We start from the raw sequence: 19,832 nt of genomic DNA on the forward strand, positions 1-19,832 counted from the left end.
GGATGCGCCAGCCGTCTCCACTGGCGGCGCGCGCTGCCGCCCCCGGGCGTGAGGCAGCGCAAGGGTTAAGGCCGTCGGCGCCACCTGGGCGCCGCTGAGGAGACCCACGAACCGGCGAATCGCGCGCTGGCGCGGCTAACAGGTGCCCGTGCGCGTCAGGCGCCGGCAAGGGGCGGGGAGAGGGGGCGCGGCCGGAAGCCCCGGGCGGGGTGCGGCCGGCCGGGTGCACTGGAGGAGCTGAGGTAGTCAGGAAGGAGCTCGCCGGGCTGCGCGGCGCGCGATGTGGAGCCACCGCCTCGGCCCCTGCAGCAGCCGCTGTCGCCGCCGCTGCTGCTGGGGCTGCCGCCGAGCCGAGGGACATGGAGCGCGGCTGCAGAGAGCGGCCACCGGCAGCAGCAGCAGCAGCAGCGAGCGTCGCAGCGACAGCGGAGCGCCGCCCGCCCCGTGAGGCGCTGCCCGGCCGGCGGCGGCAGCGGGAGCAGCAGCAACAGGGTGGTTGAAAAGCCGGCGGCGGCGTTCCTCCTCGCAACCTCCCCTCCCGCTTCGCCTCCCCTCAGTCTTCGCTTTCTCAGCCTTCCTTTTGCCACCCCCTCCTCCTCCCCAGCGCTCGCGGAGCAGCTGAGCCCGGGGGCGGGGGAAGGGGGCGCGTGCCGCCGGCGCGGGGGAGGGGCGGGGCGGCGCACGCCGCGCCCAGGGCTCTCGGAGACCCGGGGGGCGCGTGCCGCGGCGTGAGGAGAGGCGCGGGGCGGTGCGACGGGGCCCCTCCCCCTTGCAGCCTGGCGCGCGCCGGCCGGGCCGCACCGCTGCGGGCTCCGCGCGCGCGGGCCATGTCCGCCTTCTGCCTGGGCTTGGCTGGCCGCGCTTCAGCACCCGCCGAGCCGGACAGCGCCTGCTGCATGGAGCTGCCCGCCGCGGCCGCGGACGCAGTCGGGAATCCAGCCGCAGCCGCCGCCGCCGCCCTTGTCTCCTTCCCCGGGGGCCCCGGGGAGCTGGAACTGGCGTTAGAGGAGGAACTGGCGCTGCTGGCGGCCGGGGAACGGCCGTCCGACCCCGGAGAGCATCCTCAGGCCGAGCCCGGGCCTCCAGCCGTGGGGGCCGAACTGCAGCCGCCGCCCGCCCAGGATCCCGAGCTGCTGTCGGTGATCCGGCAGAAGGAGAAGGATCTGGTCTTGGCGGCCCGACTGGGCAAGGCACTGCTCGAGAGGAACCAGGACATGAGCCGGCAGTACGAGCAGATGCATAAGGAGCTGACAGATAAGCTAGAGGTGAGGACATCCCTCCTGGGATGGGTGGGAAGCGGGGGGTTGGGGGGAGCCCAGGCACCCGCCTGCCGGCCCTCGGTAGCTTCGGGAACCACTCACCCACCCCACCCCATCCCACCTCTTTCTTGCTCATCCTCCCTCACAGAAAACCACCTGGAAGCGGGGTAGCATGGAGGGTTTTGGATTATCAGACGAGGACATTCATTGAACCCACCTGGCTTTCCCACCCTACTCACAGCAAACGGGTCTATGCACGGCTCCAAACACTGTGGGCCGTTCTGTATACATACTGTACACAGCATCTAAAGTAGAGTTTACAGTATGACTAATTTATACAGCACTGAGGTGATGTCCGCACACAGGGAAATTAGAAAGTCGCGAAGCATTTAAAATATGCTCCATGTTTTCAGAGAAGTAGTTAATCACTAATCAGGGTGTTAGCCTAAAGCTTTTCAGCTTTGGAGTTAAGGCCTTCAGATGCCCTTGTCTTAACTTCCCGGCAGCTCAGAGTTGTGGGAAACAAGTGCCCCTAAAGGGGCTTTATATAGCCTTCAAATAGTTAAGGATTAGAAAGTATGGTTCCATTGCAGAAATCAGGTGAGCCTGGGCTCCGCATGTGACCACTGGTTGTGGATTTGATTTGGACCTCAGTATTTATATGTATTTAAATAGTACTTTTCTGTTTCTGTTCTGGGTCTCACACATGCAATTGGATTGCCAAATGCAACCTGTGAGAACCATACAACTTTAACCATTGTTATAAATACCCCTTAAAGTATCTTTAAGATTTCTGCCACTTCTCTGGACCAAAGTCTTTTGCAGCTATGCCTGTTTGTTTTCTTGACCTTAACTAGAAAAGGGCCTTGAAAGTGATACAGGTTGCCGCCATTTATAAAAATTAAAGAGATTTTTTTTTAAAAAAAGTGGGGGTAGGGGAGGTGCATCTGTGGCAGTTGGGATGAGCTTATCCTTTTCTGCCTGTGCATTTACTGTTGTTACCCAGTTTGGTTGCAACCAATTCTTTTTATTCTTAGTTAGAAGAGAATAGTACAGCCCTGAATGAGGTCTGAAATTGACCATAGTCTGGTTTCATATCACTGCTGCGGGTCAAACAGTCAGAATGTAGATTCAGAAACTTTTCTATAATAAGAAGTGTGTCTGTATTCCAACGACATATCAAAAGTAAATCAGGGAGGAAAAAAAGGAAACCACTGTAACCCTGTAGTTCAGTTGGCCTCTTAACTAGGTCTGCCAGTCGATGAACTCCTGAGATACCTCTCTGAAAAGTGGTTTGTGAAACCTGTAGGTAGACTGCCAAAAAGCAAGCCAGTGAATTGAATTGTTTAATTTTCACTTGAAGTAGAGGTCTAGGAATAAAAGGGTGTCTTTTTTTTTTTAAGAGATCTGATTACAGGCTCTATATACAAGTACTACTGCAGAGATTTATGCTTGTGATTTGAAATTCCTTCAGTAAGGGACTTGATTAAAGAGATAGCTAACTTGAAAGGAACATCATATCAGTCAGTTTGATTAGTGATAGATTTCAGGGTAATCCTGAGTGTGCAGTTATACACATCCTGGTTTCCATTTGGAACCTTTATACATGTCTTCAACAAAGGAAAAAGATATTCAAATTCTGTAACAAGAAAGGTTCTATTGTAAAAGAATAAATTACATTTGACTTTTTGCTGTTGACTTGATAGACAATAATAAAATAGTTTAAAACTCTTATTAAACTATTTTAAAAAATCTTCACTCCTCTCAGGTCAGCATATGAACTCTAGTGTTAAAAGTTTATTTTTAATTTCTGGAAGTTGGTTGCACAACAGTATGAATGTACTTAGCACCACTAAACCAACAGTACACTTAAAAATGGTTAACATGGTAAATTTTATGTTATGTATGCCTTACCACAATTTGAAAAATAACATTTTTAAAAAGTGAAATATTGATTGCTAATCAGTATTAATGAGTGATGAAGGGGTTCAGTTATACAGTTTCTTCTAGGTATATCTGAAAATTATCATTAAAAATTTTTAGTTTTTTTTTAAAAAGTACACTTAAAATTATCAAGGTATTGTCATTAGTTTCTTGTTAATTCTTTTAGTATTAATATGAGAGTGACAAATCTCATTAACAGGGGATTATTTCATTTGATACCTGCAAGTGAATTTTCCCTTGCAAATTATACCTGTAAGTATATTTTTTAAGCAGCTTAGATTTTAGAATGTCTACTTGGACAAATTCTAAAGTTTAATACAGCCACTCTGCTAGATTTTCAATTAAATTCAACATTTAGGAGTAGAGAACCAGCCATTACTTTAAAAAACATTTGTAATTTTCTACAAACTATCAGACAGTGGAGTCAAACACATTTTCTCATGGGTTAGTTTGAAAGATAAACACATGAGTGGACTCTGAGAGAATGTTGGTTTGACTATTAAATAATGAGACTGGTTTTGTTTTAGTCCCATCTGCTTACTTACTACTTCAGAATTGGCACCTTTCTAATTTCAGAACCAAGTCATTTTCAAGATCTTTTCTACTTAATCGTTAGCTATTATTGAATACCTCTCCAGTTCTGTGCACCAAACCCAAGATTGTGTTTTGTCATTTAAAACATAAAGTACTTGATCTTACACTGCTCTCTCATTAAAGGCACACTCTTTAAAGTCTTTATTGGTTTAAAGGTTAACATAGAAGTTTTTTAGTTAGGCATCTCTTAGGGTTAAAATGAAGATTCAATTTAATTTAAGAGATTGTAAGGTTTTGGTCATTTTTTTTCCACCCTTAAATTGACTATCCTGTATTTTATTCATTCCCTGAATCAGATTTTCACATGCTTAATTTTTTAATATAAATTTATTTGTTTATTTTTGGCTGCATTGTTTATTTCGTTGCTGCACTCGTGCTTTCTGTAGTTGCGGTGAGCGGGGGCTACTCTTCATTGTGGTGCGCAGGCTTCTCATTGCAGTGGCTTCTCTTGTTCCAGAGCACGGGCTAGTTGTGGCTCGCGGGCTCTAGAGCGCAGGCTCAGTAGTTGTGGCGCACGGGCTTCGTTGCTCCGCGGCATGTGGGATCTTCCCGGACCAGGGATCGAACCCATGTTGCCTGCATTGGCAGGTGGATTCTTAACCACTGCACCACCAGGAAAACCCCTCATGTGCTTAATTTTTTTTTAATGCCTTTAGATATTTTATTTCTTCTGCGTCTACAGTTAGCCCTTTTGCTTTTAAAACATATCCAGCCAGGGCCTTAGTAGTTTCTTTTTTTCCCCCAGAATATGAACTAAGACAGTAACTTGGGTTTATGCACTTTTTTCTTCAGAGATTAAATCATTATTTAGTTTTTTAAAAATATGTTTTTAAAGTCCAGGATCCCCTTTTTTTCCCATTCTAGCTGAGAGTGAATTATCTCTTACTGCAGATGTAATCTCTTTCCTCAATTACATTTTCTTCCCCCTTCCCTAGGCCAATTCTAATGATTCTACCACTATTTTTTTTTAAGAGGCAAAACAAGTAAGGTGAAAATGATTCATAATTGGGTAGTAGATATAGGTAAGCAAACGCAGGGGTCCTTACTTGCATTCAGTGCTTGGTCCACTTAAAAAATAGTATTTTTCTTTATATTTTTTAAGAACCATATCCTGGACTTACGAGAATAGTGCTGCTTTTTTGGTTCTTTGCAGAAATCCATGTTACTGGTTGTAACAACCAGTTTTAGGTGGGCTAATGATATTAACTTTTGTTTTTTTCAGAGTTTTAAATAAACTTTTTTAGAATGGTTTTAGATTGACAGAAATATTGGAAAGATGGTACAGTTTCCATATGCCCTGCCCCCAGTTCCTCTGTTATTAACATCTTACATTAGCATGGTATACTTGCCATAGTTAGTGGACCAATACTAATACATTATTGTTAGCTAATATCCTTAGTTTATTCAGATTTCTTTAGCCTTTGCCAAATGTCTTTTTCTGTTCCAGGATACCACCTTACATTTAGTTTGTGTATCTTCTTAGTCTCCTCTTTCCTGTAACACTTTCTTAGACTTTCCTTGTTTTTGATGACCTTGATAGTTTTGGCATTAACTTTTTTCTCTTTTTATTGAGGTATAATTGACATACATCATTATATTAGTTTCAGCTGTAGATATTACCCTTTAAAATACCATATAACTGGGGCTTCCCTGGTGGCACAGTGGTTAAGAATCCGCCTGCCAATGCAAGGGACACGGGTTTGAGCCCTGGTCTGGGAAGATCCCACATGCCACGGAGCAACTAAGCCCGTGAGCCACAACTACTGAGCCCCCGTGCTGCAACTAATGAAGCCCACGCGTCTAGAGCCCGTGCTCTGCAACAAGAGAAGCCACCACAATGAGAAGCCCGCTCACCTCAACGAAGAGTAGCCCCCTCACCGCAGGTAGAGAAAGCCCGCGCGGAGCAACAAAGACCCAACACAGCCAAAAAATAATAATAATTAAAAAAAAAAAAATACCTTATAACCCCAAGAAGCAGGGAATAGCATGGGCAGAGCCTGACCTCCACACTTGCTGATACTCTGCCTAGAGTTTATTGGTTAATTTAGCACTTATCTGAAAGTATAATTCTAGGAGAAACCTTTCTTTTCTCAGAGTAGACAAAAGGCTAAATTCTGTATGTTCATTAATAGGAAAGTCTTGATTTTTTAAATTAAAGCATTGGGAAACCTGAATTAGGAAGTTTGTCACGTGTGCAAAGAAATGTAAGGACAGAATAGACTGATGAGCACCACCTGTCCTCAACCCTGCCGCCTCCCCGCCCCACCCCCTGCAAGTGGATTAGATTGTTTCAGTTGCTTGGTTGGGGTGTTCACTAACAGCTGTTGGCTGAATATTTTTAAGTCTCTGTTCTTTTAGAACACAAACCTAATTTATCTGGCCTCTCTGTAACACTGTGATGACTGAGTTCTTGCTGTTGCCTTCTGCTCAATCTTTTCCATTTTGAAAAAACTCAATAAAACCAAGTATCACAATTTTAGGCTGGTAATTACCATTTCTGCATTTCATCTTTCTGAAGTTTGTGTAGTGACTAAAACATTCTCATTTTTGGAAGTTTAGCAAAGTGAGGGAAGCGTAGAGCAGAAAATTTTCATGCTGAGGAGTACAAGTCCCTCTCTTGTCATTCCTTTTCCCCTGTGCTCCAAACTGAGGCTGTATAAAGTATAACTATAATGTGACTTTTTCAACGAATATACCAGAGTGGCTATATCAAAATTAATTATTCCCTTGAAGTGGTCAACTTTGGAGACTATACAGTTATCTCAGTGAAAACTGCCTTTGCTGATGTTCTCAGAATTTTAATTTTTCTGACTGCTCTGTCATGGTAAATTTGCATCTTTTGGGGGTAAATTAGACTTTCAGAAACATTTACAAGTCACTCAGAGCAAATTAGGGGAATAAAATGGCAGGATGAAATGAGATAATCTCTTTTTAGACGCATCTCAGGTGTGAAGTAATGGGACTGATTTTCTTGTATAACTATGCACTGGCCCTTAAAGCTTTCCAAAAGAGGCATTCCAAAAAACATTCGAAAGATGAGAACTTGGGTAGAATAAGAGTGTAGGTTCCCAAGGTGAAAAGATGTTTGAGTATGCTGAAGGTGAAGATTCAAATGCTCATCTTAGCTTGTTGAAACAATCTCAGTGCTTGATATCAACCTTCAGTACATCAGAATTTCCAGTAGAACCTAGATAGATAGATAGGTAGATGCCTGCCTAGGCCTCATCCCATTCTTAACTGAATCACATCTTTGGAATTAGTATTTAGGTGGATGTATTTTGAACAATTATACCAGAGATTTTCTGATAGCAGCAAAAGTTGAGGACCATTGCTTTACATTTCATATATTCCCTGAGGTATAACTTGGCTTTTTTGTACATACTATGCTTTTTAAGTAGGAGAACATACTTTCCTCTGAAAAGACGAATTTGTATTTATCTCAGAGAAATAGAAAGATGTTCTTATTTCCTTCAATCCAAAAGAGTTCTTTTCTGTCGAGCTGCTACTTCAAACCATCTGTACTTTTCCTGCATACCATTTGTCACGCTGTACCATTTAATACTTTTATCAACCTCTCCCACTAGAATGGAAACTCCATAAAGGTAAGGACCATTATGTTAGTGGCTAGCCTGTAACAGGCACTCAAGAATGAATGAAAGGATCAGAAATAAATATGCAAGGCTAATAAGTCATGATTTAATAAAAGTGGTCCTGAACCTGAACTTGCCTTAATGATTTTGAAATACAGTGCTATATATAGCAAGAAATATTTATTGAGTTGTGATTTAGAGCATTAAACAAAGTCAAGTGACTAAGACACAAATCCCAGCTCTCCCATTTGCTAGTATAGACCTTGAGCTTGTTATTGAATCTCTTATCTTCTGCTGCTTCATTTGTAGGAAAAGGTGGTTAATCTGAAGCATCTATGGAGTTCTTTCTAGCTCTGAAAATTCTGTGATTCTAAGTGCCTGCTATTATGCCAGGCATAATAGATGACAGCAAAAGAAATTTTCTTAAGGACTCATTTTAAGTTGTTTAAATGTATATTTCACCAATTAATAGATGATTTACTAAATTTCAAGTGAGTTCCTAAGTCTAGAACCCCCATTCCTAAGGATAAGAGTAAACATTAAGTATTTTCAGTAGGAATGACATTCTCTGTGAAATCAGCCTTCCCTACTCTGGAAGAAGGGAATATTTTTGCAGCTGTGAAATGGGCAACTTCTCCTACGTGGCAGAGTGTTTTGTTGTGCTCACTGACTAGGAAAAAGAAAAGTTAGAAGAGTGTGAAAAGAGAAAAAAAATGAAAGGCTCTGGATTTTTTTTTTTTTTTTTTAGTATTTATTTATTTATTTGGCTGCACTGGGTCTTCGTTGCCGCATGTGGGATCTTAGTTGCAGCATGTGAGGTCTTGTTGCCTGACCAGGGATTGAACCTGGGCCCCCTGCATTGGGAACGCAGAGTCTTAGCCACTGGACCACCAGGGAAGTCCCTGGAATTTTTAAAGGTTTTAAAATCCTCTTCATTTTTCACCCAGCACTTAGAGCAAGAGAAACACGAACTTAGAAGACGATTTGAGAACCGAGAAGGGGAGTGGGAAGGGCGTGTGTCCGAGCTGGAGAGTGATGTGAAACAGCTTCAGGATGAGTTGGAGAGGCAGCAGGTTCATCTACGGGAAGCAGATCGAGAAAAAACACGGGCTGTCCAGGAATTATCAGAACAGAACCAAAGGTTATTGGATCAACTCAGCAGGGTGAGTCACAAGTTAAGAGTTTATGGTATAAAATACTAAAAGTTGAAACAGAGTTTCTGTGTAATGTCAACCATATATATAAGGTAAGAGTTGTTGCCTTTGGTATTGATATCAACAAATGAAGTATTTTTCACCTATAAGAATTTCAGCTGTGGTGAACTAGGTGTCAGGAGCAAAGACCCTTGCCTGTCATTAGTCAGCTGTTGGACTTTGGCAATCACTTAACTTGGGAGTTTTCTCATTTTTAAAATGTAATAGTTTGCTTAATGAATCGATGTTCCTTATATCTCTACAAGTCTATGATTCTTTTACCTAAAGAAAGTCTGTCACTGGTAAAATTATGTTAATGCATTTAGTTCAAATGTTAAATGGTGCCATCTTTAAACTGAAAAGCTTAGGGAAAATTTCTAGAGCAAATGATTTTCATTGGTACTACATTTGCGAATGTACATTCCTTCTTATTCTTTAAATATGAAGGGAGGTACATGTATCTGTATATAAAATTTGTTCTCTTTGTTTCCACATTAAGTAAAAGTTCTTTATTTGTACCTTTATAGGGTGGTGTCATGGAAGTATTAATTAACCAAAGTCAAGATTGTAGAATCATTGCAAAGAAGGAGTTTGAGGGCTGTGAGTAGGTGGAAATCTAATTTAAATACAGAACATACTTTTTAACAAATGCAGGAATGTTGTTTATGCCCTGGTCTCTAAAGCCACCTACTTTTGAAAATTAAGAGCTGGATTTTACTATTGTAGCTCAGACCTTCTTACGAGTTGAAAATAAAACAAGCTCAGTTACCAAAGGAAAAAGAACTACTCTGATCAAATCCCTAAGCACAAACGTTCGCAGGAGAGCACTGCCCTTGTCCGCATGGTTATGTTTGGTGCTTAGGTCTCTGGGAAAGGCTTAGCTAGGGCAGCATGTGAAGTTATTTCACTAGTTTGTGTCATAGTTGCTTCCCATGGGGACCCTGAGACTGGTCAAAACCTTCACGCCTCACAGGGAAGTGTAAAGTAAATGCTACCACTAGAGAAACGGAGAGGAAGAAGGAGAGGTACGGAAGGAGTGAGTGGAACAGGGTATCTCGAGGGAGATTGGGGGTGGGCAGGGGAGAGACAGAAGGAGAGAGATGCCTAATAACTTGGAAAATAGCTAGTTGCAGGAGCTATCAGATTGTGAAGGTGAGAGTTCAGGTAGGTGGAGCTAAAGATCTTGCCTGCAGGTTTCTCATCTAGGGAATCAAATCACCATTTGACTGGCTGGAAAGGAAGAGCTGGACAGTTCTTCAAGAAGTCATTATAGGGCCAGCTCAGAAGCCTTTCTGACTCAGTTCTAAAACCTTTTTTAGCAACCGGGAAGGGAATCTCTATCTTTGTAAGATTTTATAGGTTTTTTTGGGTTTTTTAAAAAATAAATTTATTTATTTTTGGCTGCGTTGGGTCTTCATTGCTGCGTGCGGGCTTTTCTCTAGTTGCAGCAAGCGGGGGCTACTCTTCGTTGTGGTGCGCGGGCTTCTCATTGCGGTGGCTTCTCTTGTGGAGCACGGGCTCTAGGCGCACGGGCTTCAGTAGTGTGGCTCGTGGGCTCTAGAACACAGGCTCAGTAGTTGTGGCGCACGGGCTTAGTTGCTCCGTGGCATGCCAGACCAGGGCTCAAACCCGTGTCCCCTGCATTGGCAGGCGGATTCTTAACCACTGCGCCACCAGGGAACTCCAAGATTTTATATGTTTTTGAGGCTTTATTCATTATTCATGAAAGATTAACCAAATAGGCCTGGCCAGATTGATTTATTTGTTCAAAAAAATTAATAATTATTCTGAACTAGTGTTTCTTATGGAGACTTTTGAAAGGAATACAACAAACCAGAACAATTTAAGAGGAAATTATTTCTTGGGAGCTAAGTTCATGTTACAAAATAACGTGAGCAGAAGCCGACTCAACTCTGCTTTCTGATCTGGTGAAAGATAGGTGGCCGGAGAAAGCAAATATTAATATGACATAGCGAGAGCACTGAGCTTGGAATTTGGATGAATGTTGAATCTTGGCTCTGCTTCTCATTAAGTGGGTGACCTTGTTTGTGCTTCCCTTTCCTTATCTTTATTTTTTATTAAAAAAAAAATATTTGGCTGCACCAGGTCTTAGTTGCAGCATGTGGGATCTTTAGTTGTGGCACGCAGGATCTTTAGTTGTGGCATGCGAATTCTTAGTTGTGGCATGGGAATTCTTAGTTGCAGCATGTGGGATCTAGTTCCCTGACCAGGGATCAAACCCAGGCCCCCTGCATTGGGAGCGTGGAGTCTTAGCCACTGGACCACCAGGGAAGTCCCCCTTTCCTTATCCTTATTTTTTTTAATTATTTTTTTTAATTTATTTTTGTCTACGTTGGGTCTTCATTGCTGCGCATGGGCTTCCTCTAGTTGTGGTGAGCGGGGGCTACTCTTTGTTGCAGTGCACGGGCTTCTCATCGCGGTGGCTTCTCTTGTTGTGGAGTACGGGCTCTAGGTGTGCAAGCTTCAGTAGTTGCAGCACGTGGGCTCAGTAGATGCGGCATATGGGCCCTAGAGCGTGTGGGCTTCAGTAGTTGTGGCTCGCAGGCTCCAGAGCGCAGGCTCGGTAGCTGTGGAACGCGGGCTTAGCTGCTCCGCGGCATGTGGGATCTTCCCGGACCAGGGCTCAAACCCCTTTCCCCTGCAGTGGCAGGCAGATTCTTAACCACTGTGCCACCAGGGAAGCCCCCTTTCTTTATCCTTAAAATGGAGGTTGGGGACTTCCCTGGTGGCGCATGGTTAAGAATCGCCTGCCAACGCATGGGACACAGGTTCGAGCCCTGGTCCAGGAAGATCCCACATGCCGCGGAGCAACTAAGCCCACGAGCCACAACTACTGAAGCCCGCGCACCTAGAGCCCGTGCTCTGCAACAAGAGAAGCCACCGCAATGAGAAGGCCGCGCACCGCAACGAAGAGTAGCCCCCGCTCTCCGCAACTATAGAAAGCCCGTGCACAGCAACGAAGACCCAATGCAGCCAAAAATAAATAAATAAAATGGAGGTAAAAATTTGTACCTCATGCAAGTACTGTTGAAATGAAAATGAGGTAATATGTTTATGTTAAGCAGAATATGAAGTTAAGAATACGTTTCAGTGTTGATGGTTATTTTACTAAGGCAGTATCTTTATAGTTGAGGTTCCTCTGCCTAATTTCTCTGTAGAAAATACTGATAAGCTGTTCCCAAAGGAATATAGGAGGATAACATTTCCACTAGATCTAGATTCTTGTTATCCTCTCTGGCCTTGAATGTAGGCCCTTGGTGAGTTTTGTGGCTTTTTTTCCCTTTCTCTTTTTAAGCAGGCCAAGCCCCTTGGGTTTCCATCAGCAGCCAGTTTAGATTGCATTTTATTATCATTTTATTAACTGAGTATTCAGGAACTAGAGGAGTTGGGCACTTTGAAGTGAATTAAAATTCTCCTAGGACAAGTTAACAACCAACAAAAGTAGTAGAAGGCCATGCTTTTCTAAAAATGTATATAATGTGTTTTTATAAGCATGAAATGTATAGTATCTAAAATGTAGTATATTTCTGTGATGCTTTTGTCCAAAGTATTTTTTATTGAAGTATAGTTGATTTGTCCAAAGTATTTTTAAATGTATTTCCTTTGCTGCCATGGTTTTTTTGTTTTTTTGTTTTTGTTTCTGTTTTTAAATAACTGCTTTATTGAGATAGAATTCATATGCCATAACATGTACTTTTTAAAAGTGTACATCACCACTATCTAATTATACAATAGAACATTTCACACCCACCAAAAAAGGAAGCCTGTACCCATTAGCAGTCACTCCTCATTCCACCTAACACCCTATCTGACTCCCTGACCCCTGGCAACCACTAATCTACTTTTTGTCTCTATGAATTTGTCTGTTCTGGACATTTCATGTAAACAGAATCATACTTATGTGACTTTTTGTGACTGACTTCTTTCCCTTAGCATAATGTTTACAAGGTTCATCCACATTGTAGCATATATCAGTACTTCATTTTTATGGCTGAAGAATACTCCATTGTATGGATATAACACATTTTGTTTATTGATTCATTAATTGATGGACATTTGGATTGTTTCCACTTTTTGGCTTTTATGAATAAGACTGCCATACACATTCATGTTCAAGTGTTTGTGTGATCAGCATTCTTTTCAGCTCTAAATTAGGATGCTATGAGCATATGTATCCCATGAGCTTCTGGATCCTCATTATGATGAAGGAAGGGATGGGTACTGTTGTAATTTTATAGCTGAGAAAACTTGAGGGACAGAAAGATATGTGACTTAATTAAGGCTCTTCCGGTTCAAGACTGATGAGGGTTCCTGTGCCTCAATTTCAAATTTCTGAGGCAGCAATTAAGGTCACAGACTTTGGAGCCCAGACAGCCCTGGGACCAGACACCGTCTCTGCTATTTACTAGCTGAGTGAGTATGGGAAAGTTTTTCCACTTTTTAAAATCTTAGTTTCCTCCTCTGTATAATGGAAGCAATTACACTATTACTATTATCTGAAGCTGTTATGAGGACTAAATGAGTTAATGTATGTAAAGCTCTAACCACAATGTCTAGCATACAGTGAGTGCTCAATAAATGGTAGCCATCATAATTATCATGTCCTCATTCATGTAGATGAGATTTCTGCATCTTGTCCAATGTTGATTCTCTAATTGAGAGAGTGGATGAATCTGAAGTGTCCCCAGCACATATCAGCATGTAAAAATATTTTGTTTAGTAGTCAAATCTCTACTCAAAAATATTTGTGTAAAATTGACCCTCCTAGGAGTTGAGTCAGGTTTATTCTATAGCACCTAGTACCAACACTGCTGCATATATCCTGGGGATACCCTTATCCCAGTTCATTTGCTCATTTGGACAAAATGCCCTCTAAATTCTCTTCTAGCTCCTAAATTTCTGAGACTCGTTTTTGTGAAACTCAGGTTGACATATCTGGAGAGAGTATAATTCACTTTTTAAGTTAGAAAGTCATACTATGATAGCGTTGACAGTGGGGGTGTAGGACATTTTAAACACTTATCCTCCTAATTATATCAAAAGTAGAAAGAATACAGTGGGCCTTACTTTCAAGAGGAAAGGCGAGATATGGGCCATGCTTGTTGCCTAAGAAGAAGGAGATATAAATGCTTAACATGGAGGTTTTTTGAGAATCCTTCTGATACATAAATATAACAGCATTTTTAGCAGAAACTTCCAGAGCCTGCAGATGATTTTCTCCCCAACAGCAGCAGCTAAGATATCAGAGTTCTGATCAGTATTAGAGTCCTGAAGTGGTTATTCACTAATTTAAGCTACTACAGTTTGTAACACTGTTTAGGCACTATAGAAAGTTCTGTTTATATCCTTCACCTATTATTGGTGTGTAAGAGTTTTTTTTACACATTCTTGATGGTATTATATTTTCATTTTGTTTATGGAGCCTTTTACCAAACAGAAGTGTGTTCTTTTAGTGAAGTCAAATTTATTAATCATTTCCTTTATTATTTGACTTTTTGTGTTTTGCTTAAGCCTGTCCTCCAGGTCATGACGATATTTTCCTGTATTAATTATAATTATATTAATTATAAAAATTTAAGACTTGTTTTTTACATTTAGATCTTTAATCTGTCTAGAATTTATTTTTTACTATGATATGACATAGGAGTCCAGCTGTGTTTTCTATGTGATTTATTGTCTCAGCACTGTCTATATCCCCATGAATTTCTAATGCTGTGTGGATTTTTTAATGGAAAAAAAAATCCTAACATTTAGTCTTGACTGAAGAGCCAAGGTAACTTAAAATAAAAATTTTAGAGGGCTATATAAAACTGTATTATTTTGCTAGGGCTGTTGTAGCAAAGTACCACAGACTGAGTGGCTTAAACAACAGGAAATTATTGTCTCACAGTTCTGGGGGCTGGAGGTTCAAAATCAAGGTGTCGTAAATATTGTTTCCTTTTGAGGGCTACGAGGGAAGGATCCCCTCCAGGTTGCTCTCCTTGCCTTGTAATAGATGGCTGTCTTGCCCCTGTGTCTCCTCCCTCCTTGTATCTGTCTCTGTTTCCAGATTTCTTCTTATAAGAACACCAGTCATACTGGATTAGGGCCCAGCCTAATGACCTGTTTTGGTTTTTTTAATTTTTAATTAAATAGTTGTAAGTAGTTGTAATTAAATAGTTGTATAGTTGATTTACAATGTTGTGTTAGTTTATGGTGTATAGCAAAGTGATTCAGTTATATATGCATATTCTTTTTCATATTCTCTTTCATTATGGTTTATTATAGGATATTAAGTATAGTTCGTTACACTATGCAGTAGGACCTTGTTATTTATCTATTTTATATACAGTAGTCTGCATCTGCTAATCCTAAACTCCTAATTTATCCCTCCCCCACCCCCACCTTCCGCTTTGGTAACCGTAAGTTTGTTTCCATGTCTGTGAGTCTGTTTCTGTTTCGTAAATAAGTTCATTTGTCTCATATTTTAGATTTCACATATAAGTTATATCATATGGTCTTTCTCTTTCTGACTTCACTTAGTATGATAATCTCTAGGTTCATCCACATTGCTACAAATGGCGTTATTTCATTCTTTTTTATGGCTGAGTAGTATTCCATCGTGTATATACACCACATCTATTTTTTTTAATTGAAGTATAGTTGATTTACAATGTTGTGTTAATTTCTACTGTACAGCAAAGTGATTCAGTTATACATATATACATTCTTTTTTTATATTCTTTTCCATTATGGTTTATCATAGGATATTGAATATAGTTCCCTGTGCTATGCAGTAGGACCTTGTTGTTTATCCATTCTGTATATAAAAGCTTAACATCTGCTAACCCCAACCTCCCACTCCATCCCTTCCCCAACCCCGTCCCTCTTGGCAGCCACCAATCTGTTCTCTATGTCCGTGATTCTGTTTCTGTTTCAAAGATAGGTTCATTTGTGTCATATTTTAGATTCCATGTGTAAGTGATATTATATGGTGTTTGTCTTTCTGACTTCACTTAGTATGATAATCTCTAGTTGCATCCATGTTGCTGCAAATGGCATTATTTTGTTCTTTTTTATGGCCAAGTAGTATTTCCTTGTATATATGTACCACATCTTCTTTATCCATTCATCTGCCAATGAACATTTAGGTTGTTACCATGTCTTGGCTATTGTGAACAGTGCTGCTATGAACATAGGGGTGCATGTATCTTTTTGAATTATAGTTTTGTCTGGATATAGGCCCAGGAGTGGGATTGTTGGATCATATGGTAACTCTGTTTTTGGTTTTTTGAAGAATCTCCATACTGTTTTCCACAGTGGCTGCACCAACTTACATTCCCACCAACAGTGTAGGAGGGTTTCCCTTTTCTCCACACCCTCTCCAGCATTTGTTATTTGTAGACTTTTTTTGTTGTTATTTGTAGACTTTTTAATGATAGCCATTCTGACTGGTGTGAGGTGGTACCTCATTGTAGTTTTGATGTGCATTTCTGTAATAATTAGCAATGTTGAGCATCTTTTCATGTGCCTATTGGCCATCTGTATATCTTCTTTGGAGAAGTGTCTATTTAGGTCTTCTGCCAATTGTTCGATTGGGATTTTTTGTTGTTGTTGAATTGTATGAGCAGTTTGTATATTTTGGAAATTAAGCCCTTGTAATGACCTCTTTTTAATATGATTACCTCTGAAAAGACTATCTACAAGTAAGGTCACATTCTGAGGTATTGAGGTTTGGACTTCAACATATGAATTTCAACCCATAACAACCATTTTGGGGTGTTTTTTTGCCAACAGGTTCAACTCTTGGATCTTAGTACTGTCCGTGTGGGGGCTGTTCACAGTGGTGCCACTTACTTTCTTTCTTTTTTTTTTTTTTTTTTTTTGTGGCTGCATTTGGTCTTCGTTGCTGCGTGCGGGCTTTCTCTAGTTGTGGCAAGCAGGGGCTACTCTTTGTCGCGGTGCGAGGGCTTCTCATTGCGGTGGCTTCTCTTGTTGTGCAGCACGCGGCTTCGGTAGTTGCAGCACACAGGCTCAGTAGTTGTGACCTGCGGGCTCAGTAGTTGCGGCTCGCGGGACCTAGAGCGCAGGCTCAGTAGTTGTGGCGCACGGGCTTAGTTGCTCCACGGCATGTGGGATCTTCCCAGACCAGGGATCGAACCTGTGTCCCCTGCATTGGCAGGTGGATTCTTAACCACTGCGCCACCAGGGAAGTCCCTGGTGCCACTTTCTTTGTGGGTTGCATACACTCAATAACATATTTACTCACCAAAGATACTTATGCCTGTGACCATACAGCTAAGGTCTACCATGACCAGTGGGGAGAGATTTAGGACCTTTAATTTTATTCTTTGAAAAAGTCCCAGATTCACCTCCCTCCTACTTTTCCTCTCATGACTAACTGGCATTCAGATCTGTGTAGACTAATGAAACCTTTATTATTATTATTTTTTAGATCTTTTTTTTTTTTTTTCGGCCACGCTATGTAGCCTGTGGGATCCTAGTTCCCTGACCAGGGATCGAACCCACGCCCCCTGCATTGGAAGTGCAGAGTCTTAACCACTGGACTGCCAGGGAAGTCTCTACATCTTCTTTAATTCAACATTTGGCAAATACTTAATTGAGCAAGGCACAGGGGATATAGTGGGAAACACAAGGCTTCTGTTGTGTGAAGCTAGTAGGAAGAAAGATTTAAATAACTAAACAAATCCACAAGATAATTACAGATTGTAATAGGTACTATGAAGGGTGATGTGATGGCAAATGACCAGAAAGAAGAGAGTGACTTTAGGAAGGATAGGTAGGGAAGGCTTCTCTGAGGAGGTAACATTTGAGATGAGACCTGCAGGTTAAGGAATCAGCCATAGAAGAGTCAGGGGAACAGGGTTCTTTGATGGATCCTGTTAGATTGTACACTGTCTGAGTGTAGAGACCACATCTGTATTGTTTATCGTTATAAACAGGCAACTAGTAGAGTGGGCATTCAGTAAAAGATTGTTGGTTGTTATTTTTTTTCTTGACTATCTAGGGTACCTAATAAAGAAATTAGAACTCTGTTTTTCTGAAGATTACACTACCCCTCCATGCACTCCATAGAAGAGCACTCTTGACTGTTTCAGACTCACTGTTATGCCATATGTGTGCTATGTGAAAACCAGTGGTCAAAGGAACCATGCATGTCAGCGCTGTGACGGGCAGGCTGTAGATAATGGTGACCCAGTTGCCTAGAAATCTAGTGTTGTCTTCATAGATACTCTTTCTGTAATTGCATGAAACCCCAATCTTCCATGAATTGAGAAGAGTGACTATGGAATGGACAGAGCTTTTTTTGTGTATTGATGTAAAACCTGCAAGTACTTTTGCGTTGTGCTGTGTCTCTCCGGTGGTCTGTAGGTTGGTCAGTTACTGAGTGACTGGCCCTGTAGTCCTCTGACCTTGCTGGTGGAGAGAGAAATGAGCATTTTCGCTTTTACCAAAAAGTTCTCTTGGGGAGTTCCATGGTGGTCTAGTGGTTAGGGTTCTGGGCTTTCACTGCTGCAGACCAGGTTCAATCCCTGGTCAGGGACCTGAGATCCTGCAAGCTGTGCGGGGCAGCCAAAAAAAAAAAAAAAGTTCTCTTGTCTCATGGGATGGTTGGCCATTATTTGGGTATCATTATGGCTTTCCCTCCTTTGCTGGGGGTATATAATCTGGACAAAACTGTCTCCAACTGTCTGTCATCTATTCTTAGAACCCCAAATTGTCCAAGGTATGAAGAAGGAGGCAGTCAGAGGTTTCCTTTGGAAAGCTGTATAGTGAGCGCTCTTGAACAGAGCCTCATCAAGGATGTATAATTGCTCAGTGTACAGCCCTGGATGTAAAACTCTTGTGAATTCACCTTAAAGACCATTTATCCCCTTCTTATTATTGTTTTAGTACTGTGCTATATTCTTTTACTTTTTATTTTCCCAGGGCCCTCCCTATGAGTTCCTTCCCCGTTCATTGCAGCTCTACAAGTGTCTCTAACAAACCTCTCCCTGGTTCCTTACATCCAGAATTGTGGTCATATGCCTAGTCACTGTGGCTTTGGGTTACTATCTAATTGTGCCAATAGGAGAAGCAATATTTGGGGCAATATGCAAGAGGGACTGTTCCAAAGGCTGCGTGAAGCCAAAAAAAAGGTTGTTAGTGTAGAATCAAAGATAGGGAAGGAGATAAAAAGAATTCAACAGGAAGTTAGGCCTAGGTCCAAGGCCAGGAGAAACCAAAGCCTGCATTTTTAAACTTGAAGGGCTTAGGCCAAGAAATACCTGGAGGAATAGTCTGAAGATTGGTGATGGAGAAGTTGAAATGAAGGAACAAAGATTCACTTGTAGCTCAGGTGAAACCAGGCAGTTTGAAATCTATGTCTGTGAAAGCCTGGCACTCAGTAGGGTATTCCTTTTGTGAAACTTGGTTTTTCTGTCTAGGAGAGGGGTGGCTTCTTAAGAAACTAAGCCTTATTGAATATCGCTTAGTAGGTATTCAGGAATTTCAATTTTGCCTCTGCCTTAAATTTCCACTTACAGGATTTTAAATTAAGAAAATATGTGTATACATTGTTTTTTTCCAACGGCAAAAAGAATTCATGTTCATGGTAAAATGAAATTCAGACAATACAGAAATGTTTGATGTAAACAGTGAAAATTCTTGATTCTCCATCAAAGAAAGTGCTAATGACAGTTTGGTGTTAATTCTTTTGTATTTTTACATACACACACACACACACACACACATACACACTCTCACATGGATAATTTTTTATTTTTGCTTTTTTTCTTAAATAGAATGGTTTTGTTAATTTTTTTTACTTAGTAGATCTTAGACTTTTTTCACACTTTTAAAAAATTTTTATATATTTATTTATTTATTTTTGGCTGTGTTGGGTCTTCATTTCTGTGTGAGGGCTTTCTCTAGTTGCGGCGAGCGGGGGCCACTCTTCATCGTGGTGTGCGGGCCTCTCACTATTGCAGCCTCTCTTGTTGCAGAGCACAGGCTCCAGACACACAGGCTCAGTAGTTGTGGCTCACGGGCCCAGTTGCTCCGCGGCATGTGGGATCCTCCCAGACCAGGGCTCGAACCCGTGTCCCCTGCATTGGCAGGCAGATTCTCAACCACTGCACCACCAGGGAAGCCCGTTTTTTCATTATTTTTAATGTTTGAATATAGTATTGCTTGTACATATGGATGTACCGTAATTAGTGTAACCATTTCCTATTGAAGAGCATGTGCAC

At 41.6% G+C, this 19,832-nt stretch overlaps 1 protein-coding gene across 2 annotated transcripts in view; it reads left to right on the forward strand.

Annotated features, from left to right (window-relative positions):
• Positions 1-19,832, forward strand: part of BICDL1 (BICD family like cargo adaptor 1) — a 96,567-nt gene continuing 76,735 nt past the window's right edge. For both annotated transcript variants that reach the window (XM_059895063.1, XM_059895064.1), the window contains exons 1-2: positions 1-1,265; positions 8,335-8,550. In XM_059895063.1, coding sequence (XP_059751046.1) covers positions 828-1,265; positions 8,335-8,550 — 654 coding nt within the window. In that variant the 5' untranslated portion in view covers positions 1-827. The remainder of the gene's footprint in view (positions 1,266-8,334; positions 8,551-19,832) is intronic.

Source organism: Balaenoptera ricei, chromosome 14 (genome assembly GCF_028023285.1).
Source record: "Balaenoptera ricei isolate mBalRic1 chromosome 14, mBalRic1.hap2, whole genome shotgun sequence".
In the NCBI taxonomy this organism is placed as follows: Eukaryota; Metazoa; Chordata; class Mammalia; order Artiodactyla; family Balaenopteridae; genus Balaenoptera; species Balaenoptera ricei.